This window comes from Fomitopsis serialis (assembly GCF_022376445.1).
Source record: "Fomitopsis serialis strain Sig1Antser10 chromosome Unknown B0H18scaffold_106, whole genome shotgun sequence".
In the NCBI taxonomy this organism is placed as follows: Eukaryota; Fungi; Basidiomycota; class Agaricomycetes; order Polyporales; family Fomitopsidaceae; genus Fomitopsis; species Fomitopsis serialis.
The window spans coordinates 49,533-69,842 of NW_025955066.1; the positions used below are offsets into that span (position 1 = coordinate 49,533).

The following is a 20,310-nucleotide window of genomic DNA, read 5'->3' on the forward strand; positions in this document are numbered from 1 at the left end:
TCTGCTTGTCGCTGTCACAATTCTGAAACAGATCACATAGGTAGACAGTGACGCACCCCTTCAGTGAACAGAGCGAGAGAGGTCAGAGAGAGGTTATCTGCGACCCAGACCAGGTCGTGGTCGTGGTCGTGGTCGAAGAGCATCGGGAATCTCACCACGCCACCGACGCGTTCTGAGGGCGCCTCAGACGCCTGCGTAGCTACTACAAAGCAGCTTTACAGATTTAGTAACTATCTATACAAGTGCCCACGATGGGACACTGCCAGTGCCAGATGCGAGAATGGCCAAAAAGCAACGGCGATGATATACCAGTCAGATAAATAGGTATCCATACAACACTAGTGTGATATGAGCAATAGTTACAGAACGTGACTGGAAGTACTACACAAAGCATTGACTGAAAGTAGCGACGATGAGGGATCAAGAAAGGGCACTGAGGGACTGCATATCATGTATGTACTTAGCCCACCAGAGCGCATAGCGTTCGGGATCTCACGACCTGAATATTCTGAGCAGGCGCTGCTCCGTGACGATGCGTGTGCGGCAGAGAGGGCACTCGCGCGAGCCTTTCATGATCAGCTCCGAGCAGGCGCGGCATAAGCATAGATGGCTAAGTTTCGTGCGTGATCAGGGGACATCACTATGCAGAGCAGCTGGCACATGAGATAGTACTCACCCGCAGTCGACGATAGCGATGTTAGCTTCCTCGTCTTGACAAATCACGCAGAGGCCCGTGCGTTCGAGTTGCGCTGCCTTGGCCTGTGCTTTCGGCGAGAGTCCTCGTGCGGGAGGCGAAGCCGAGGGCTTGGGCGGTGTTGGCGGAGCAGACTTGGGTGGTGGTGGAGGCGCCGCTTCGTCCGATGCGCCCTCTGCGTGCACATGCGCTTCCGGTTGTTCCTCCAAAACGTCCACATCCATCGCGCTCTCCCTATCGCGTCGTACGTCCTCCGCAGCCGCATCTGCCTGCCCTTCCTCCCTACGCCTTCTTTGTTCTTCCGCCCTTCTTGCTTCGTCCTCCCTCTCTCTCCTCGCCTCCTCCTCCGCCGCTCTCTCTGCCACCTCGATCGCCGCATGCCTCTCCCTCTCCCTCCGCTCGTCCTCCACCAGCGTGCGCACCTTCGCGACCAGCTCCGCCTTCTCCACCACCAGCCTCGCGTTTACGTGATTCTGGAAGAGCACCGCCTTCAGCGTGCCAATACTGAGACGCGCGATAGCCTCCTCCGGCATTTCGAGCAGCTCGTCGAGCGTCGGAACGGGCGGCGCGGGAGAGTGGGTACGGGGCGAAGAGGGCGAAGACGCGGAGGCTGCGCGCGTGCGTCCTCGGGGTTGCGTACCTCCGCCTGTATTGTTGCTGCTGCCCGGGACATTGAGGTGCGAGCGGCCGGAGGTTGTCTGCGGGCGCGGAGCCGGAGGAGGGCGGGACGTCGGCCCACGGGGTGGTGGTGGTGGTGGGTGATGGCCATACGCGTATGTACCCTGCGGCTGTCGTCCTGGGTCAAGGTCTGGACGCGGGAACGTGCTGGGACCAGAGGTCGTGCGCTGGCGCGGCTGGTGGGTCGAAGGCTGCTGCTGGCGTTGTTGCCGCTGCTGCTGCTGAGCACGTGGCGGCGGGTTTGACTGAGACGAGCGATCAGAGCCCATCGCGTCCATTGCGCGTGTGAAGATCCCGCGAGAGCGGCTACTGCGATGCTTTGGCACGGAGTTTTTGCGGTAGTAATCCTGTCGCGAGTGTGTTCAGAACGATTGGGTGCGAGATGGACGGCGACTCACCTCATGTGCTCGGGGCAAGCAGCCATTCCGCTCCTAGGACTCACACTCAGTATCTGTGTCCAGGACAAGTGTAGGCGACACCTACCCTGACCACGATGAGCGCGTTGACTAGGTCATCTTTCTCTAACACACCGACCACCCTGATATTATATGCACTGGCGTATTGCTTCAGCCGACCGAGCGGCAAGGCCCGCAGGTAGTTCTTGCCACCTGCTGTAACTGGTCGTTGCCAAAGTCAGCGTCTAGCTTTCTGGGCCCCGCAAAAATCAGAGCGGACGTCGAACATTGCCTGTGACACTAGGATAGCGAGGGCTCCTGAACCGCAGCGATGTGATGCGTGACGTAAATGTACAACACCGCATCGGGTCATGAGAGCCAGAAGACGAGCATAGGATGTTTAGAACGCGGATTTTGGATAGAACGCGCTGTAACCTCTGCGGGAAAGCATCCACAATCGAGTAGCACTATTGAACTACATTCAAGATCCCCGCATAGCTTTCTCAGTGATATCAGATGCTTTTCCGCAGGATTTTCGGGCACTGATAAAGCTGGAGTGGGCGTCAGACACCGTCTCAGGCGCGATGAATACGAGGGCTGCTCAACCGCCGCGACAATCTGTACTATGCGACGCAAATGCGTCGGAGGCGCCCGTAGGGATGGGACAGGTGAGAGTGAACTAGTGAACGAGAATTCGAACACTGATGTCCATGCCTCTCAGCCTGGAAGGGAGGGTCTGAGCCCCTTTCCAGTCCAGGTATAGAACTGAATTGCCGAAGGGCGAGGGGACGGCATACTGGGGAGATTTAGAGCGCGAATTTAGGATAGAATGCGCTGTAAACCTCTGCGGGAAGGCTCCACTCTTCAGATGAAGGAGAAGCGCACCGTGACTCACTTGTGAGGTTATCAACGCAGAATGCACACACGGGGACAGGATCGTATCCTGTTTCCGAGCCACTCCGCGGCATCAGCGCCTGGAAGTCGGTACACGAGTGGCAATAGAGATAGCCTGCGAGGGATCAGCGGAGAAATACGTGAGCATCGCAACCTGGTGGGCCCGACATTGTGCTTGTACGCACCGCAATGGTTGCATTTCCTCGACCGCGTGAAGAATAGATTGAACTCCTTGTCGCACTTCCGGCACGACGACTCGTTGTCCGGGTATTCATGCGGGTGCGGGGGGCCGCTCAGCAGCGGCATCCCTCCCATAGACATCGCCAATGTCGCCAGCAAGATGTTCACGGCGGGCAGACGAGGAGAACGAGATGAGTTGGACGAGATGAGAGTTGGGTGAGATGAGAGTTGGTAGCAAGGCGCAAGAGCCTGAGAGCCTTGATAGGATGAAACTATTCGTGAGGTTTGATGAAGCAAACTCTGTTCTCGTTGCGGGCAATGCGTGTCAGCAACCGTGTCTCTGTCAGATATTTGACACAATCGACAAGCGCAGACCGGCGCGCTCGTGGTCAGCCTTCGAGCACATTCCGGCACTGGCGGCGACGCGCCCACGTGACACGTGTTCGCCGCCAAGCGCGCGGAACAGCGCCCCCGCAATCAAATGTCATACACGACCGCCCTCCCTCACTCAACAAGGTCGTTTTAGGGACTGCCTACGGGAGAGTGCCGCCAATGACCCATCGCGCGTTCCAGCAAGCAGTCCGATTGGCCTCAAGATTACAGTATTCCTTCAAACTGACGAAATTACATAGAATACGCAACGAATTATAACGCCGTAGCGGGACAAGGCGGGCTCCGCGTCTTTTGAAGTTTGGGAGGCAACCGCAATGCAATTGGTAATCAAGCCATTCACTAAAGCTTCACTTGCTCCTTTAGCCATGCCCAAAGCCGCTGGCCGAGTTCATCATCATATGCCTCCTTTCTGCACTTCCCAACCCTTGCCCAAGGGATCAAAAACTGACCACCAGGGTAAGTCAGCAAATTGCGAACCGAATTACTGGCACCAGAGGCTTACCTCGCCATTGTGGTTAAGGGCTTCAGGCATGGTCCCTGCCCACAGTTGCGTAAGTGCCCCCATCGGCGCAGGATGGAGGATAACTGCTCTCTACAATGTGCAGTGAACCTTCCATCACCGGGAGAAGTCAGCAACTGGTCCGTACCATGATGCTGCGTCTTATCCGCGAGTGACGCTGCAATTCAGTATCGATGCCACCTGGGAATACATGAGCAAATGTAGAATCCGACTGGCAAGCCACTAACCTGGGTCCAGGGATAAAGAGATGATCCCCTTGTCGGCGTACCGCTTCGCAATCTGACGCGCCACTATGGCGTTTGCCTAAATACAGTCTTCATGTCCATATCCCGCTCGATCTCACTTTCGTTTGTACGCACCAGTTTGCTCTGATTGTAGAGTACCGCTGAAGACGTCTTCTTTCGCTTGGGGGACTCTTGGAAGGTGTCCCAGTCGAGCGTGTTCAAGTATGCTCCGCTTGAGGACGTCGTAACGACGCGCGCATGATGGTCAGGGGAGCTATTGACGCCCGCAAAGAGAGCCGGCAAGAGAAGCTCGGCGAACAGGAAGTGTCCTTTGGGACAGTGCGTATATAGTTCAGCTACCCGGAGATGTGCATGCGAGAAACGGTAGCTGACCAACGACGTTTGTACCGAACTGCATGTCAAAGCCGTTTTCCGTGACCCACTCAATGGGGCACCACATCACGCCCCTGGAGAGAACGTCTCAGGGTAGCCCGTATACAACGAATACTGGACTAAAGACTCACGCATTGTTGAATAGCACATGCAGTTCTTGTTCCTTGCTAAGGTCATGCCAAACTCAGGTCAGAGGGGCTACAGAACCAACGTGGCTAGCACGTACCTAAGGAACTCTTCTGCAGCCTTCTTGACAGACGAGAGCACACTGAGATCGAGCTCCAGGAAGATAGCCTCTTTGCTCGTCTCCTCCTTGAGCTGCTGGATAGCCGCAGTCGCCTTATCCTTGTTGCGCGAGGCCATGTACACCTTAGCGTTGTGCTGCAACAACACCTAGCATAGCAGACGACCAGTAAGTCTCTTCGACATTTATCGAGCGTTGACGCCACCGGTGTACATGTCATGTAGCACGGAACACCACACACCTTGATCGTCTCCAGGCCGATCCCAATATTACCTCCTACCGTCGAGGAACAGCATATGCTTTTGTCAGCAAACGGCTGTTAATGATCGGAGCCTGCGCACCCGTAACAATTATAACCTGGCCTGTCAAGTCAGGGATATCGTCCGGACTAAAGTGAGACTTCCCGGGGAACAGCTGGCGGACCACCTGTGTGAGGTAACCCAGCTCCTCAAAGAAACCCATAGCGAAGACGGCGTGACGGCTACTGAGTTACGGACGATGAGAGTTGTTGAGCGAGGCTGTAGCGGGTCGCAGCGCGGTTTGACCTTTATACCATACGTCACCATAGTGCCCGACCGATGGCTTCGCAGACTACGGTAATCTATGACTGGTCTATGATCTGTCTCTGAAACACCTACCCACACATCAGATCCGCGCCGCCGCCTACGCACCTTACTGGTGGATAGACACAGTGATGCCGTGTATGGCCGGATCGAGATCCCTCCACCCCGGGATGGAGGTCCGCCGAAAGCACGCCTATGTGAGTAATAGTCACGAACCAAGACAATAACGGGGAGGCTTACTGCACCATACCTGCAATGGACGAGGCTGCACACACAACTTACTTCGTGTTGGGCCTCGGCATACACTCGCAGCTCGGCGACCGCGATGTGCAACAAAGTCCTGTGGCAACAAGTATATACATAGACATAGAGAACGTACATAACCTACAGCTCGTCGTGCAATCCAGTCTCCAGAGCACCATCCACCGGAGCCGGCGATGCGAGAAGAGTATCGCTCAGAGTCTCCAGGCCCGTAGGCGCTTCGCCCTCCGGATGCGATGGATGTGGTTCGCTCGCGGCAGATGTGATTGTGGACGCAAAGGATGAGCTTGACATCCCTGCTGACGCCGATATCGATGCCGCCGCTGCCGACACACTCGCTACTACGCTTGCGATCGACCCCGTCACAGCGCTCGCTGCCTTCGCTTCTTCCATGTCCAATAGCCGTTCATCGCCGCCGAAATCTGGGATGAAGCGCGTCCACCAGAACGCGATACGGAGTCCACGGTCGACGAGACGCTGTTTGAGGATGAATACGACGACGAGAACGAAAAAGGCAAGCCCTGCGAAGACGAGCATGCGGTCCAGCCAGTCGGATTTCTCGAGTGCAGTGATTAGGTGCTTCGAGGTGACGAGCAGGCCATCGAGCACGTCGTGAGTGGAGGAGGTAGAGCGCAAAGATGAACTAGACGCATCTATGGAATAGGGCTGTAGGAGCGATAGATAGTGGCTAAAGGGGAGAACTTACCGAGCAGCTGTGTTGAGAGGACTGACTTCTCTAGTTCGCCCTGCATTAGTGATATCGTCCGATGTAAGGCTTCCGTCACATCGTTATTCGCCTTCATCAACGCATCCTCGCTAGAAGCACACTAAGGGTGGCAGTGACTGAAATGAAGGGCAAAACGTACGCGACTTTCTCATTCAAGTCTTGCTTCTCCCTCACTGCCGACGATCGCAAGAGCTCATCCCGGTTCGACACCTGATTCGTGTCAATTGCCCGCTTGGAAGCCAGCAGCGCAGCTCGCGTGTCCTTCTTCAAGCTTGTCATTGTCAGCAGCTTGGAGATGCGTGTAGACGAGTACACACTCACCTCGCTAGATCCGCCCGGAACTCGTCCACCACTTGCCTCAACTCTCTCCGGTCCCGCTCTATCCGCTGGTCATCCACTGAGAGTTCTAGGTTCTACTCAGAGGCTCTCACAAGTGTGCAGGATGATCCAGACAAAGGCCTACCTCGACTTGTCGAGCGAATATGTCAAGGTCTTCGCGTAACTCCGCTGCATACTGCTGTTGAACAGCTAGCGGTCCTGTACACGTCCGCAAACGTTGGATCTGGAAGTCCGAAAGGTCCTTACGCCGTCTGCGTAGCGTTTCAATGACAGACACTATTTCTCCGTCGAGTGTACTGGGCAGCGGGGGCATGGTCGCTTGCTGTCAGTGTACGGGGAAAGTTGATTGTTGTCACTCTTGAAAGCTTGAGGCGTGTCTCGGGCGTGTCTTGGGCACGTACTTACTGATTTTTTTCATGTTATGCCCTGCTTATCTTACATTCGTGTGTAAGTACGTAAGTCACTAATTATAATAGATTAAATTACATTTGTTTCATGATCAGTTGGCGATGTAGTCTATCATTAACGGTGAATAATGGTCTGCCACTGCCACCAACTCCCGATCTCTCCTCTCTTCTAACTTACCGTCATCCGTTTCTGGTACTCTATTCGTACTCGCTCGTCTCGAGCGCAAATCGCCAGCCGATCAGTTCATTGACTTCTGATTGGGCTGAGAGCTACTCGTCGCTTTGCCGACCTCGGAGAAGCGATTCAGGGGCTGTTGCAGGGATTTCATACCGACGCTAAATCGACGAAGTCATCCACGGCCGAACGATATACACAACATGGAGGGCCAAGCAGTTGAGAAGTCTACCGCCAGCGACCCGGAGGGCTCGTCGCTTGCTCTACTGGCTGCTGAAGCTGAGGCCCCTCAGGCAGCACCGCCCACAAAGAAAGCTCGCCACCATGCTTTCGCTAAGAGAGCGACGATCGAGCGACCCCCATGTCGCCTCGCGGGGATGCCGCTCGAAATTCTGGCGGAAATATTGTCGTATGCTTCGACCCCTGCTACTGTCCTTGCTCTGGCACGGTGCTCAAAGTACTTTTGCCACACCCTCGTCAACAATCCTTCGACCACGTTCATCTGGCGCAACGCTCGGGCGAGATGTCGGTTGGACAGATATGTTATCCGCGAACTACCTGAACCGTTGCACAATTTCACGGAGTCCTCGTACGCTGCATTTGTGTTCGACGGCGGAAAGTGCGAGGTCTGCGGGAAGCACACCCGTCGGATGTACGAGTCGTTCTGTTTGCGCGCGAGAGTATGTGACAAGGTAAGTCGCAGGTATGTTATTTGACGGACATAGTGCTCACGATATGATAGCCAACATGCAAGTCAAATTGGAGGTGGGCATAACGCAGGTCGCCAGTCATATTGATTTCTCATGTTGCTTGCTACGCAGCCAGGACAATCTTATTGAGGTCGGGAGAGCGGACCACCCGCGCTACAAGGACCTCGTGTCCTGGATTCCTCGAATGGAGACACAAGGTCTTGCAGAAGCGCGTATCCGTGTGCGTAGGCGCGACTGGGATGCGGCAGTGGACGAGCTCAACAGGGCGCTTCTTGAGCCTGATACGATGGAACAATTTTTGGCCAAGAAGCGGGCACTCTCAGACAGACTCGCGACCACGTCAAAGGTATGTACTCGGAGCACAGTAGATGTGCGGTACTGACAAGCAAGGGCATTAGTGGGCGGGAGAGCTGACTGGTTTCAAGCATGCGTGGGAACTCCAAGCAAGGACTGTGAAGGAAGCCAACGAAGCGAGGTATGGATGATTGTCAACTGTCGTATGCAGGCATTGATGTATGAACCAGGGCAAATATCTGCGCCATCGACGAGGGATGGACGGCGTTCGAGCTGATTGGAACGCCCACATACGGTCTACTGCATCGCTCGAAGACCGCATCACTTGAAATGATCATCGCAGCAGGCAAGCCGGCACTCTATGTTATACCCTCTTCATCCTGACGAACGCATCTCAAGATTTCAATTTGATCCGCGATCAGGTTGACAAGGAGGTGGCTGAACGCAGAGAACGCGCGATACGACGCAAGGCAGAAGGTGCCTACGAGAAACGGCGAGGAGATGTAGCGGAGCATTACAGCCGACTCAAGTCTGCGCCAGAAGCCAAGGAGACGCTTCCGACGCTGCCGGAGTTCAGAAGGCTTTCGGTCATGAAAGTCCTGCAGGGCAAGCCGACGGATCCTGATGAGGGAGTGGCCAAGGATCTCAAGAACAGCAAGCTGCTGAACGAGCTGCTTTCGGATAGTCTGCGGCAATGGCGCGAGGATGCACGGAGCGCTCTCGCGGGCGTCCTAGGATTCGCTGGTTGGAAGTCCGCGAGCAAGAACAAGCTACATCCAGTCGATAGGCTGACGGCGAGGTTTATGTGCAAGAAATGTGTGTCCAGGGGCAAGGGCGGCGAAGATCTCGACTTTGCGGCCGCATGCGAACATCGATGTGCCGGTCTCAACAAGAGGCAGAGGGCTAGGGAGACCTGGAATGCCAATCTCTTCGAACCAGATACAAAGGTGCGTGGTGCATGTACATATGCATGCGAGTCTGTAACTGATTTATATCAGGCCATCGATGCCGCAAATAAGGTGCTGGCACTCCTGCAGACTGCAGGCGAAGATCCAGAGTCAAAGACCAGAGCAGAAATGATCGGGCCGAAGTTTTTGTGCACGGCATGCCCCGTTCCGATAGCCATGACTCTGGATAGCGCTGTGAGTTTCCCTTCCAGAGTTTCCCAAAGGCAGTAGACATTACTCATACTTTCGAACAGATTCGCCACAGCAAGCGACACGAAAGCTTCACGTTGACTTTCACCGGCGAAGGCGACTCAAGACTGGACGTATATAAATCGTTTCCAATTCCGACGGGCCTAACAGCACGGCTAATGGGCCAAGGCGATGACGCTCGAGAGGAGCGTAGTCAGAAGGTGTATGGCTGTCGGCATTGTCAACAGACTGCCAGGCAAGCCATCTCGCCAACGGAAGAACGTGAACCAACTGCTGCCACAAGCGTAGCCCCCGATGCCGTCCCATGGATGGAGTCGAGCGTTCGTCCGAGGCATCGGCTCGGAAACCTGAGTCCCAAATTTTGAGGGCGGAGGGTGTTGATGGCAGTGCAGGCTCCTCTACAGCGGTTGCTGGTAATCAGCCACAAACCGCTCCTCCTGCAGGCGTTCCTGCGACAGACTCGAACAAGATCGAGAGGCTGGCAAGGAAACTGGCAAAGGAGAAGCTATACAGTTTCGACGGATTGAGGTCGCATTTGAAACAGAAGTGAGTGTCCATTCCAAGGTCGTTTTCAAGTGTTGCTGAATGTTTCCTTGGCAAAGACATGGTGTCGTAAACGTTCGAGATGAAGACGTCTACGCCGCGCCGAGCTCGGCGTAAGCACTCTAGAACTGTCCGCAACTTCATCTTGTGTCTTGGTTCGCCTTCGTACGGCCTCAATCGCCAATTATATCGTCCTCCCTGATCCACTATGGCTCACGCTTCTCAGACTGTAGCTGTCTAGACTCAATACATCCTCATTTATTTGGACACGTCCAAATGCCGAGCCCTCAGCACCGTGCTCAGGTACGCCGCACGATGCTTCGCCATCCGATCAGCAGTCTGTTGCACGACGATAATGCGAATGGACGTCGACAACAGATGGGCACACGGTTGACACACGGGTGTGCTTTGGGTGAGCTGGGCCATGCGAACCAGGTTGTCACGCGGGTGGCGGGTTCATCAAGGAAGTCTTCCCGTGTGGCTGAGATGAACGCTAGTGCCGCCGGCAGACACTTCTACGCGTCCTGTTCGGTGTTCCGTCTTCGCTCTCGTGCGCACTTTATCAGGCTGTGCGAAGGCCGTTTATCTTGCTCTGTCGCTGCTGGGGGCGTCGCTCTTTCTGTCATCATCCACCTCATCCTTACTCCCTTGGCCGGGCTGCTGAAGTATGGTCCCGCACTTTTGATGCGGCTGAGGATCAAAACGACACCACTCGTCGTAGCATGCTTGCTACAGCCGTTATCATGCGGTGTCGTAACGGGTCCGGTATGGATGCATTCCGTACTTTTCTCCCTTCCCTTCGCGCTCTAATATTCTAAAAAAAGTGTTTCGCCGGCGCCCTTGTGCATGTCTCTGACACGGAAGGGCAGTACTAGCTTCCTACTCAGCATCTCAGGGCAGCCAGCCGTGGGACGTGGGCCCTGGAAGCCAGGCGACGAGATAGGGCCCGCCGCCGGCAGACGCGCATCGACAACGAAATATAAAGCCGATGATGTGGGCCGCCGTGGGCTTCGCGCTGCTCCTGCTCGCTGCCCACTACTCCCACTATGTCTGGAGTCGGTCGTCGCCTTGGTGTCGTCGCGCTCGCTCTCGTCTGCACTGGCGTGAATGCGGGCCCTGTGCAAGCTCCCATTATTGTCCCACCTCCTTATGCGGCTGAATATGCGCAGAAGACGGTCCAGCTTCTCGAGACGAGCTGGGCTGCGTACAAGTGAGTAGTAGTAATTGCCAACATAGTGGGAGTCTCAGCAACGTTTGCACAGGGAATATGCCTGGGGACACGACGACCTGAGCCCAGTCAGTGAGAGCTACTCTGACAGCTACGGTGGTTGGGGTGCTTCCATTGTAGATGCGTTGGATACCATTGTGCGTCGCTCATGCTAAATCGTCGTGAATATTCCTCATCCGGAAATAGTATTTGATGGGGCTCACTGTACGTCCTACGACTTGCGTTTTGTTCCTGACGTGAAATGAGGGACCCAGGACATCTTCGAGGAAGCTTTGAACTTTTCGTCCACGGTCGACTACAGCACGACACCCACAGGCGATCAGATCGAGTGCGTATTCCGTCCAACGATGTAACAACCGACGCTTGACTGGGGAGGTTATAAGCTTGTTCGAGACGACTATCCGATATGTCGCCTCTTCGCTCTGCACGTACGAGCTCAGTGGACAGAAATATCCTGCCCTCGTCAACCAGTCAAAAGTGCTTGTGGACAAGATGGTGAACGCGTTTGTCGGGGTTGGTACTTGTACTTGTTCATATCTGAGACATGTCCACTGATGATGCGGTATATTTCAGGATAACCAAATTCCGTATGGCTATCTGAATTGGAACAATGCCACTCCCGTGACGGGAACGACGAACATCGCTGAGGCCGGAACTGTAAGTGAATTGCACGATTATTATATTTAGATGAGGCTGGTTACTAACGTATCAGCATAGTTGACGATGGAGTGGGGTACTCTTGCGTAAGTTACCCCATGCTATTCCGTTGACCAACATTCTGAGCGTCTTTAGGAAATACACCGGAAACGACACCTACCGCGAGCTCGCAGAGAAGCCTGTTATCTACATCGCCAACCTTGTCAGTGTCACGCTCAGCTCAACTTTGCGCGTAGTAGGGCTAACATTTCGAGTAGCCTCCGCCACTTTCGAACCTCCCTGCACAAGTGATCGACCCCACCTCTGGCCAATTCGCTGATGCCTACGTCGTGTGTACTACGGAGCCGCGCTCATCTAGATCTGTGCTCATGGTTGCCGATAGACATGGGGCGGTGGCTCTGACAGCTACTTCGAGTACCTGATCAAATACGCGCGCCTCACGAACACGGACAACAATTTGTTCGCGGATGCGTGGGCGTCTGCCGTGGATTCATCGATCTGGAACTTGGCGAGGGTAAGCATGAAGGCAAAATCGAGCGGTCAAGGTAGCTCAAATGAGTATTCCAGTCGTCGACGGTGGATGACTGGCAGTACTTGGCCGACTGGGACAACGGCACCATCATCCACATTGGTTCTCATTTGGAGTGCTTCCATGCAGGGAATTGGATGCTCGGTATGCTATCTCTCTGTGTAGGGTGCAAGTCTGAATGTCGCTCATGCATGGCGTAGGTGGTAAGCTCCTCAATAACGAGACCATTGTCAACTACGGTCTTGCTCTCATGGAGGCTTGCTGGAACACGTACGCCAGCACTACGTGCGTTATCTCATACACATCTCCGTCTGCTCTAGTATGCTCATTTCATGACAGCACGGGCATCGGCCCTGAGGTCTTCGGCTACTTCTCGTCCGACGGCAACTACACCGGCGCTTCTCCCTCCTCTGGGGACCTCGCCTTCTACGAGAAGTACGGGTTCTTCATCTACCCGGGTTACCAGGACTACTACCTCCGTCCTGAGGTGCTCGAGTCCAACTTCTACGCATGGCGCATCACGGGCGACTGGAAGTACGTCCAGCGCGCGGCGGACGCGGTGGACTCGTTCCTGAAGTATCTCCCCACGACTGTCGCGTACGCGGGTATCAACGACGTCGACGCGACCGACTCGGGGTTCATCGACGATATGCAGAGCTTCTGGTTCGGGGAGGTCCTGAAGTACTTGTGAGTCGTGTGGACTATCTGCCTTTACTCGAAGCCTGATACCGACTTTGTGCAGGTACCTGACCTTGCAGACCCGAACCTGGTCAGCCTCGATGAGTGTAAGTATAGGGTGCTGTCAAGCTGAAAGAAGTCACTGACAAGTGCTGGCGCAGACGTGTTTAACACCGAGGCACACCCCTTCAAGGCGCCGCCCGCCAAGCCGGTGTACGGCAGTGGCCAGATTCTGGAAAGCGACCCGTCTGCGTTCAAGATTATCTCCCAACACGGCCCCGTGGTCAGCCCCGTGCCTTCCGTGGTTGTGTCCATCACGGTTCCCAGTGCGACCGGCCTCTGAATCGAGTAGTGTCTCAAAAGGGTGCAGCTTGGACATTGAACAATATTTGCGTATTTTGTCTGTCTTTTGTGGTTACCTCTAGGATTATGGGCCTGTCAATTCCTTCGGAGTCACTGTCTTTTTTATACCACACCCTCGCAGGCAATCAGCAGGCAATGAGGAGCGGACGACCAGTAGAACGCTGTACGTATGTACGACGTGTGTGACTGAGCCTGCGTCCCTGTGCTTTGTACTACGTCATCAGCAAAAGTGCCGGATGATGATCTCACAAGCGGTGAGTTGTATTGCTCACCTCGTAAGATTTAGTATTCGCTCCAGAGATAACTGGAGAGAACGCGAAGACTACAAGAGGTGAGATTGGATATAAGCAGCTTTCCGAGATGCCATTGTAATTCGACAACTTACCAGAATTGCGAAGATATGCGCAGAGAATTGGTGCCGCTTGGTGCCGCTTTTAAGATGAGCGCAGACAACGAGAGCAGCTGCGTGATCTGTCTAGAGACTAAGAGGATCCTTTCGTACAGACTCGGGCGAGGTGTGACTAGTTAGTGGTGACTGAGGTCAGCATGTCAGCGCGATCTCCGAACTAAATTCAATTAGGAATTCGTTTCAGGCAGCGCGGCGTGTACCAGTCATGTACGACACCATTCCTGAGGTATCTGCCGACCTACCAAAATAGATTTTGGTCGGAAACGGGGAAGTTGCAGGCATGTACGGGCCTATGCGGCAGCGCAGGCAGGCTCAGAGCGGCGACGAGGCACATACTACAGGCTGTTCCGAGACTCAGGCCATCCTTCGGGCACAAAAGTCGCTCTTGGGGCCTAATATGCAGACAGTTGCGAACGAGGGCATGAAAACAGCGTAAAGGATGGGGAGGTACCCTCATGGCACGGTGTAACTTAGCAGCAAATCGAAGTCCGCGTCCTGGGCCTCAGCCGCAGTGCTCGACTGTACGCGGTCACGTGTGCGCATATAGCCAATCTTGAGCTGCGTCGTCTCTCGACTTCTTCTTCCATAACCACCATCGTCTCACTTACACACTCTGACAATCTCCTCTTCTCGAAGTACCTCGTCCTTGCCATCCCTTCTAATATCTCCTCCATCATCGCCACTCTCGCGCCCCCGCGGGTCTTGCCTGCCCGTTCTCTCGCCCGCTCTTGTCACTCTTCTTGCCCTTCTTGCTTGCTCACTTGCGCTGGGGTTGCTGCTCCTGGCGCATATACACATCGTGCTAGTTTTCAATGAAGTCGATACGGGAATATTCGTGAGTATCCGAGTCCTGTGCTCTACCCGTACTTATACCTGCTGAGGCACAAACCCGCCGCAACGGGTATGGGTGTGGCACGGGTCTGCGCGGCTTACAGCGTTGCATGGGTGGCATAGGCAAGTGGGTAAGCAAGCATGCAAGTCGGCTCGCTAGCAGAAGGACAAGGACGAGCGGGCAGGTAGGAACGGGCGAGAACTTGAAGGCTACTGACGAGCGGGTGAGAAGGCCACGGACGAGCTGGCGAGAATGCGAGTGTGGATGGGCAAATAAGAACAAGCGGCCGGGCAATGAGCGGGCGAGCAGGTGAACAGGCGATAGGTCGGGGGAGAGCGGACGAGAAGGCAGGCGAGGAGGCGGCTGGGCGGACGAGGAGGCGGGCGAGCCAGCATGAGGGTGAGCGCGGGCAGGCAACAACAGCAAGCTCACGAGTCACTGTCACTGACATCCCCATCAGGAAAACCTGAATTCCCTAATGAGATTAAATTTGGGTATATGAGACATATTTTCATACAATTAGAACAAATTAGAAGCATTAGGCATTATTCAGAATTCCTTTACCCCCAACATAATTAGTACTAATTAGTCCCTAATGATGTCCTAATGAGCTCTAATGTGAGCTACATGAGGTGTAATCCTCCGACAATCCTGTATACATTAGCCATGATCCTCCACCATGAGTCCTCAATACATTGAGTAGGGGAGAGTGAGCACATGCCTGGCCATCTCACACAACAACAACAACAACAACATATGAATCAAAGACTGTATTCCACATGCATATCTACTGAGAAACAACAGTGCACATAGTATTCTATCCTACCCTCAGCCTAAGACGTGTCGTCTGCCTGCCCGCTTACCTGTACGTGCGCCCGCTGGCTCACCTACACACGTGCTCCCTCTCGTTTACCTGCTCACCCGCCTGTGTGCCCGCCCCGCCTGTGTGTGCGTTCGGTATTAGCCCTGTCTGCGCGCTGGGCATTTGCCCAGTACACTCACGGTTGCCACACTCGTTTGCCTGCCCCTCTGTGAGTTCTCCCGTCCGCGAGTGCTCCCATCCGCGAGTCCGCTTGCTCGTCCGTCTGCCCGCTCGGTTGTGCGCCTGTTCGTCAGCCGTGTCTGCGTGCTGGACGTTCACCCAGCGTGCTCGCGGTCGGCCTGTGTAGTGCTGCTCCGCGCCCTGTACCCGCCCGTCTGATTGCCTACTCACCTGCATGTCCGCACACACACCCGCTGGCCCACTTGCCGGAGTGCCCGCTCCTCCACCTGCTCATCCATTATCTGACGGCTCGCTGCGTCTACACGCAGCGCCGCATTGGTCCTGCGTGCTCCGAATCGCGGTCGTCAAGTCAGCTCGTTCATCTGTCTATGTCTGTACTCACCGCCGCCCATTCGTTGACTACAGTCCGTGTTCCGACTAGAGCTATCAGTGTGCTCGTGGTAGTGCACGCTCGAACGCGTGCACCGTTGCAGAAATGTGCTGGATGGGTAGGTCAATATCAATACAGGGCAACTCTTACATACATACCTCGACATCGCCGGGAAAGAGATCCCGGTGGTCGCGCAGCAGCATCTGCACGCCGAGGGCCTGCGCGTCGTGCATAGTATACTTGGTGGCCGAATCGAAGGCCTTAAGAAGGTTCATGAGCTCGGAACCGTTGTCATCAGATGCGAAGTTGTCGCCATCGACCTCGCAGGCAACCGCGAGGGCGTACAGACCAGACAGGGCAAGCGGGCGGGAGAGGCGAGAGCGAACGGGCGGGCAAGTGAGCTGGCAGGAGGGTGAGGGTGCAAGCGGGCAAGACAGGCGACGGGCAAGACAGGCGACGGGCAAGACAGGCGACGGGAAAGAGCGGGTGGACGAGCGAGCTAGTGAGAAACCAAGCGCGTGAGCTAACAAGAGGAGCGAGAGGACAAGAAAGAGCGGGCGAGCAAGAGCGGGAGGGTGGGCAAGCCAGCGGAGGTGAGAGTGGGCAGCTACCGAGGGTGGGGATAGGGCCGCAGACGAGACGCGTGAGAGCGGGCAGTGAGAGCGGGCGCGAGAGGGCAGGCGGGCGAACGGGCGCGAGAGAGCAGGACGGACACTGCGCGGACTGCTGGTAGACTCGATGGTTCGTCGACACACCTACCCAAGTAAAATACCTTATTGTAGAGTGATACGGAGTGTGCGCGAGCAGACGGGTGAGCTAGGGAGAGAGCGTGCTACCGAGTCGGCGAGCGAGCAGGCGGGTGGGCAAGAGGAGGAGACGAGTGGGAGAACGAGCAGTAGACAGCCTACAGGAAAGCTGGCGGTCGAGAACGGTGAGTGGCCGAGAACGGCGAGAGCGCTAGACAGGCGGGTCCCAGTGGGCGAGACGAGCGACGAAACTACACGAGCAGGCGGCGAGGGCTGGTGAGCAGGCAGCGAGAACGGGTAAGCGGGCGGCGGGAGCAGTAGGCCACAGCGGGCGGGTGGGTGAGAGCGGGCGTAAACGAGAGGGTGAGCGAGCGCGAGAGGATGGACGTGCACAGGAGGGCGAATGGGCAAATCCTCGAGAGGGCGGATGCGCTGGCGTCGCGACGTGGCACTCGCCAAGTCTTTAGCGCTCGAACTGTCGACGACTGCCCGCGCCAGAGTCCTGACCTGACTCCCAAGTCCTATCTCGCCCGCCTACTACTCGCCGCACGCGTCGACCCATCTGCCTACTCGCACGCTGTCTTGACATCCATGAACACTCGCTCGTCTGCACGTCTCCGCGCCATGCGCGTGGTTATCTGACCACTCACTTACCGGACCGTCGTATTCAACTCGCGACTCACCCACGACTGCTACTACCAACCATTTTGGCCGAACCCCACGCATCAAAGCCCCCCCGCCATCTCCTGGTCATACAGAAACGAACACGGAAGGAGGAGATAGCGCATGGGTAGAGCATGAAGCTTGAAGGGCGACTCGGGGAAGAGGGAGATTACAGCGAGCGCAAAGGCTCGAAACCACAGGTGCGCCCCCGTTCGATGTATCTTGGTCTCGCCTGCCCGTTCAATCGCTTGCATGCCCACTCGTTCGCGCCCTCACTCTCTCATCCGCCCGCCTGTTCATCCATCTGGTCTGCCCGCTCATTCGGGTCTTCGCTCGCTCGCCCACTTCTGCCTTGATCCGCGGAAAAGACCGTGCGCGCACGCGCCCTGTGAGCACATCGCATTGTATAGCCGCTTCGTCTTCCAGGGGCTGCTGACCGACGTGCTCGCCGTGCTCCCCGGACGACCACTGTCTGCCAATCCTTGCGCCCCTCTCTGAACATCTGTCCCGCCTCGGTACGCCACCACGTCCCCACATACCGGACGTACCTGGGTCCGACGAGATTCATGCGCGCATCCCTGACATGCTAGATGTACGCTCGCGCCTTCCGGACCTCGAGTTTACCGACATGCACGCCCGCCTCGACGACGTCCGCGCCCACGTCTCTGTTATTGACTTCAGCGCTCGTCACCATGCTCTCTGACTGTCGAGCTCTGCGCGCGGATCGACCGCGTCAACTCCCTCATCTCCTCCGTCCCTCGCACACGACCAGTTGTTCCACACGGTTCGAAGGCCGTATAATGACGAAGACTTTCGAAATCTACTCGGAGCTGAGGTTCGATGCACACTCGTCATTACTGAAAGCCTTGTCCGCGACGGCAACTCTGACTGATTCAACTTCTCCAGCGACCATCGCGCGGTCAAGTCCCTGCACACGACCGTCACCCTTCGCCCTCGACACGACCCCCTCCAACTCGCCGACCAATTCGGGCGCGGCCTCATGGAGCTCGACTAACAAGCCGCTGACAATGCCGAGCTCGACTTCACCTTCAGCGTGCATGCCTCCGCCAGTGCCGTCCCCGACTGCGCCTTCGCCGTCATTGCGAAGGACGAGCTGAAGAGCGTCCGCGCGCGTACCTCTCCTTCACCAAGACGACCGACCAGCCGTCCCTCCCGCCCTAGCTCACGGCCATGTTAGAGTTCGCGGACGTCGCCACGAACCTCAAGCCCCTCGGCGCGCTCGACCTCCCTGCGGTGCTCTCGAACCCATCTCCCTTGAAGTACTTCCGCCTGCTGTCGATCACTGACCAGCCCCACACCGGGCCCTCCCCCAGAGCCAGCGCGACAGCATCTCATCATCGAGCAGACACTTCCCCCACTGTCTGATGCGCTGCTATGCTAACCCTGATCCAAGCCGCCTTCCAGCTCGTCGACGCGATCGCGGGTGAGGGCAAGGACCGGGATACGTGGAGACCTCGGCGCACAGCTGAGACCCGAGACGAAGAACAACTCGGCGCACAGCTCAGATCCGAGATGACGTGTCTGCGCGCGGCGTCGACTACCCTCACGCGCGTTATCCAGCTCCGGATCCCATCGAGTGCCGAGGCGTATGTGCTGCGTGCACCGTGCAGGCCGCGCCAAGAGTATGATCAGTGGGTGCGTCGAATACTCTCCCTCTCTCGCATCCTAGCATCACATTCCCCTGCTCACACTGGCCTGACACTCCCTCGTTTGTTTGCCCGCCGACTCATTCATTGGCTCACTCGTTGTCCCGCTGTTCTGCCCGTTTGTTCACGTACCCATTCATTTGTTTGCTCATTTGCCTGCTTGCCGATTGAACACTGCTCAAAGGACAGCTAGCCACATGCAAATATATTGTTTCCACCAGCCCCTCACTCGATGTTCGCCTCTGTTGCATACCTGTATACTAAATAGAGCTCGTGTACGAGACATTGATATCATACTCTCCTCATTCCACTTGTGATGTCTATGACCTGGGCCAGTTGTGCCCTGTGAATGGACCACCAGTGATGTTTTAGAAGAAGCTCCGCTTTGCATGTTGATCAACATCTTGACAGACATAGCTGTTCAGTAACAGTAGTCATACTTATGTTTCAATGTGCTGAGGATTATGGAGGATTATGAACTATTAGCCAACAAGTATGGCTAACATGAATAAGACCTTCAGAGTATGAACTAAAATATCCATATTATTCTGATTAGTACTAATCATACTCAGTGAGATTGTCATTAGGACAATGAAACTAATTAGAGCTCAGATAGTCAAACTTATGGAATCTGGATTTTCCTGATGCCCAGGCCCCAGCTTCAGTGACTATCGTCAAGATCCGTGACTCGTGGACTCGCGCTCCCGTGATTCCTCTTCTCCCGGCACGCACGCATGCTCGCCACCTTTCAACCTCAAACTGTCCATAGCGGATTGTGTCCGTCACTACGCTTCCCTCCCTGGAGGATCACCTTCGAGTCCCAGTCAGTCGAGGTTGCCGCGATGACGACGCTTCCCTCCGCTGACCGCGACCGCGCCCTACACTGACCTTCTGGTGAGCGTCGACTGAACAGCATTCACCCGCCGCTTAATGTTCTGTACAAGGCCCGAGACGATGAGAACTTCATCGGTGCCGCATTCTGGGCGAACATAAAGTCTCTTCGAGACAAGGCGTGGCGAGATAATATCACGCATGGTGGAATAAGTGCCATGTATACTGTGTGGTTCATACTGATGTCTGCGACAGGAACGTCTTCAGTATCAAGCGGCCAGGCGTCTAGAATTCGACTGCCGCGATCTCACGGAATAGCCCCTCGACAGTCACCAAGCTGCAGGAACAGCACGCAGCCCGCCTTCAACTTCAACGCCAGAACTCTGCCGCCTCCTCTGCTTGAATCTCGGTGAGTGTATATAGTACCTTCTTCTGCTCATGTTATCATCTAGTAGTCGTGCTTATGCCATGTTGTTCAGCTGTCCGATGCACATTGTTGCGCGTCTCCATTGCTCAAGCCTTCTATTTGCAGTTCATTCGTTC

At 55.6% G+C, this 20,310-nt stretch overlaps 9 protein-coding genes across 9 annotated transcripts; 5 read left to right on the plus strand and 4 right to left on the minus strand.

Moving 5' to 3' along the window:
- Window positions 1-279: 279 nt before the first annotated feature.
- Window positions 280-3,212, minus strand: B0H18DRAFT_1035780 (uncharacterized protein). Its single transcript, XM_048030326.1, has 6 exons — window positions 2,847-3,212; window positions 2,663-2,776; window positions 1,856-1,989; window positions 1,771-1,803; window positions 677-1,719; window positions 280-610 (listed from the first exon to the last, which is right to left on the minus strand). Exons 1-6 carry the CDS (start codon window positions 2,980-2,982, stop codon window positions 493-495), a joined length of 1,578 nt encoding a protein of 525 aa, XP_047888114.1. The 5' UTR covers window positions 2,983-3,212; the 3' UTR covers window positions 280-492.
- A 199-nt stretch (window positions 3,213-3,411) lies between these two features.
- B0H18DRAFT_1035790 (uncharacterized protein) lies at window positions 3,412-5,208 on the minus strand. Its single transcript, XM_048030327.1, has 10 exons — window positions 4,957-5,208; window positions 4,857-4,891; window positions 4,598-4,764; window positions 4,503-4,538; window positions 4,372-4,445; window positions 4,114-4,307; window positions 3,982-4,057; window positions 3,882-3,934; window positions 3,737-3,826; window positions 3,412-3,678 (listed from the first exon to the last, which is right to left on the minus strand). The coding sequence occupies exons 1-10, from the start codon at window positions 5,075-5,077 to the stop codon at window positions 3,574-3,576; spliced, it is 951 nt and encodes a 316-aa protein (XP_047888115.1). The 5' UTR covers window positions 5,078-5,208; the 3' UTR covers window positions 3,412-3,573.
- Window positions 5,209-5,431: 223 nt separating this feature from the next.
- B0H18DRAFT_1035793 (Sec20-domain-containing protein) lies at window positions 5,432-6,974 on the minus strand. Its single transcript, XM_048030328.1, has 5 exons — window positions 6,630-6,974; window positions 6,488-6,579; window positions 6,306-6,437; window positions 6,146-6,255; window positions 5,432-6,092 (listed from the first exon to the last, which is right to left on the minus strand). Exons 1-5 carry the CDS (start codon window positions 6,816-6,818, stop codon window positions 5,563-5,565), a joined length of 1,053 nt encoding a protein of 350 aa, XP_047888116.1. The 5' UTR covers window positions 6,819-6,974; the 3' UTR covers window positions 5,432-5,562.
- An 87-nt stretch (window positions 6,975-7,061) lies between these two features.
- On the plus strand, window positions 7,062-10,212 carry B0H18DRAFT_1035800 (uncharacterized protein). The gene is made up of 10 exons (XM_048030329.1): window positions 7,062-7,779; window positions 7,830-7,852; window positions 7,909-8,143; window positions 8,196-8,272; window positions 8,322-8,437; window positions 8,491-9,038; window positions 9,090-9,233; window positions 9,293-9,547; window positions 9,568-9,794; window positions 9,851-10,212. The coding sequence occupies exons 1-10, from the start codon at window positions 7,291-7,293 to the stop codon at window positions 9,906-9,908; spliced, it is 2,172 nt and encodes a 723-aa protein (XP_047888117.1). The 5' UTR covers window positions 7,062-7,290; the 3' UTR covers window positions 9,909-10,212.
- On the plus strand, window positions 9,869-10,914 carry B0H18DRAFT_43502 (uncharacterized protein). Its single transcript, XM_048038087.1, has 2 exons — window positions 9,869-10,556; window positions 10,616-10,914. The coding sequence occupies exons 1-2, from the start codon at window positions 10,068-10,070 to the stop codon at window positions 10,664-10,666; spliced, it is 540 nt and encodes a 179-aa protein (XP_047888118.1). The 5' UTR covers window positions 9,869-10,067; the 3' UTR covers window positions 10,667-10,914.
- On the plus strand, window positions 10,838-13,226 carry B0H18DRAFT_1087158 (glycoside hydrolase; the record flags this gene model as incomplete). Its single annotated transcript, XM_048032141.1, has 13 exons — window positions 10,838-10,966; window positions 11,040-11,156; window positions 11,274-11,347; window positions 11,403-11,532; window positions 11,593-11,676; window positions 11,768-11,878; window positions 11,934-12,005; window positions 12,059-12,190; window positions 12,244-12,349; window positions 12,406-12,490; window positions 12,545-12,892; window positions 12,980-12,990; window positions 13,045-13,226. 13 exons carry the CDS (start codon window positions 10,838-10,840, stop codon window positions 13,224-13,226), a joined length of 1,581 nt encoding a protein of 526 aa, XP_047888119.1.
- A 2,008-nt stretch (window positions 13,227-15,234) lies between these two features.
- On the minus strand, window positions 15,235-15,835 carry B0H18DRAFT_43579 (uncharacterized protein). Its single transcript, XM_048038088.1, has 2 exons — window positions 15,490-15,835; window positions 15,235-15,429 (listed from the first exon to the last, which is right to left on the minus strand). Exons 1-2 carry the CDS (start codon window positions 15,704-15,706, stop codon window positions 15,371-15,373), a joined length of 276 nt encoding a protein of 91 aa, XP_047888120.1. The 5' UTR covers window positions 15,707-15,835; the 3' UTR covers window positions 15,235-15,370.
- Window positions 15,836-17,714: 1,879 nt separating this feature from the next.
- Window positions 17,715-18,474, plus strand: B0H18DRAFT_43612 (uncharacterized protein). The gene is made up of 2 exons (XM_048038090.1): window positions 17,715-18,104; window positions 18,176-18,474. The coding sequence occupies exons 1-2, from the start codon at window positions 17,860-17,862 to the stop codon at window positions 18,282-18,284; spliced, it is 354 nt and encodes a 117-aa protein (XP_047888121.1). The 5' UTR covers window positions 17,715-17,859; the 3' UTR covers window positions 18,285-18,474.
- On the plus strand, window positions 18,461-20,056 carry B0H18DRAFT_1123781 (uncharacterized protein; the record flags this gene model as incomplete). The annotated part of the gene is made up of 3 exons (XM_048034740.1): window positions 18,461-18,649; window positions 18,695-18,876; window positions 20,023-20,056. The coding sequence occupies 3 exons, from the start codon at window positions 18,461-18,463 to the stop codon at window positions 20,054-20,056; spliced, it is 405 nt and encodes a 134-aa protein (XP_047888122.1).
- Window positions 20,057-20,310: the final 254 nt, after the last annotated feature.

Coding starts and splice junctions, on each gene's coding strand:
- B0H18DRAFT_1035800 (XM_048030329.1), top strand. CDS start 7,291: ATGGAGGGCCAAGCAGTTGAGAAGTCTACCGCCAGCGACCCGGAGGGC. Junction 7,853..7,908: donor ACATGCAAGTCAAATTGGAG/GTGGGCATAACG, acceptor CTTGCTACGCAG/CCAGGACAATCTTATTGAGG. Junction 9,795..9,850: donor AGGTCGCATTTGAAACAGAA/GTGAGTGTCCAT, acceptor TCCTTGGCAAAG/ACATGGTGTCGTAAACGTTC.
- B0H18DRAFT_43502 (XM_048038087.1), top strand. CDS start 10,068: ATGCCGAGCCCTCAGCACCGTGCTCAGGTACGCCGCACGATGCTTCGC. Junction 10,557..10,615: donor GCGGTGTCGTAACGGGTCCG/GTATGGATGCAT, acceptor TTCTAAAAAAAG/TGTTTCGCCGGCGCCCTTGT.
- B0H18DRAFT_43612 (XM_048038090.1), top strand. CDS start 17,860: ATGTACGCTCGCGCCTTCCGGACCTCGAGTTTACCGACATGCACGCCC. Junction 18,105..18,175: donor GAAATCTACTCGGAGCTGAG/GTTCGATGCACA, acceptor CAACTTCTCCAG/CGACCATCGCGCGGTCAAGT.
- B0H18DRAFT_1035793 (XM_048030328.1), bottom strand. CDS start 6,818: ATGCCCCCGCTGCCCAGTACACTCGACGGAGAAATAGTGTCTGTCATT. Junction 6,256..6,305: donor GACTTGAATGAGAAAGTCGC/GTACGTTTTGCC, acceptor GTGTGCTTCTAG/CGAGGATGCGTTGATGAAGG. Junction 6,093..6,145: donor CCTCTCAACACAGCTGCTCG/GTAAGTTCTCCC, acceptor CCTATTCCATAG/ATGCGTCTAGTTCATCTTTG.
- B0H18DRAFT_1035790 (XM_048030327.1), bottom strand. CDS start 5,077: ATGGGTTTCTTTGAGGAGCTGGGTTACCTCACACAGGTGGTCCGCCAG. Junction 4,892..4,956: donor CCAGGTTATAATTGTTACGG/GTGCGCAGGCTC, acceptor CCTCGACGGTAG/GAGGTAATATTGGGATCGGC. Junction 4,765..4,856: donor TCGGCCTGGAGACGATCAAG/GTGTGTGGTGTT, acceptor CTGCTATGCTAG/GTGTTGTTGCAGCACAACGC.
- B0H18DRAFT_1035780 (XM_048030326.1), bottom strand. CDS start 2,982: ATGTCTATGGGAGGGATGCCGCTGCTGAGCGGCCCCCCGCACCCGCAT. Junction 1,720..1,770: donor GCTTGCCCCGAGCACATGAG/GTGAGTCGCCGT, acceptor CACTCGCGACAG/GATTACTACCGCAAAAACTC. Junction 611..676: donor ATCGCTATCGTCGACTGCGG/GTGAGTACTATC, acceptor CACGAAACTTAG/CCATCTATGCTTATGCCGCG.
- B0H18DRAFT_43579 (XM_048038088.1), bottom strand. CDS start 15,706: ATGCAGGTGAGTAGGCAATCAGACGGGCGGGTACAGGGCGCGGAGCAG. Junction 15,430..15,489: donor GGCAAACGAGTGTGGCAACC/GTGAGTGTACTG, acceptor ACGCACACACAG/GCGGGGCGGGCACACAGGCG.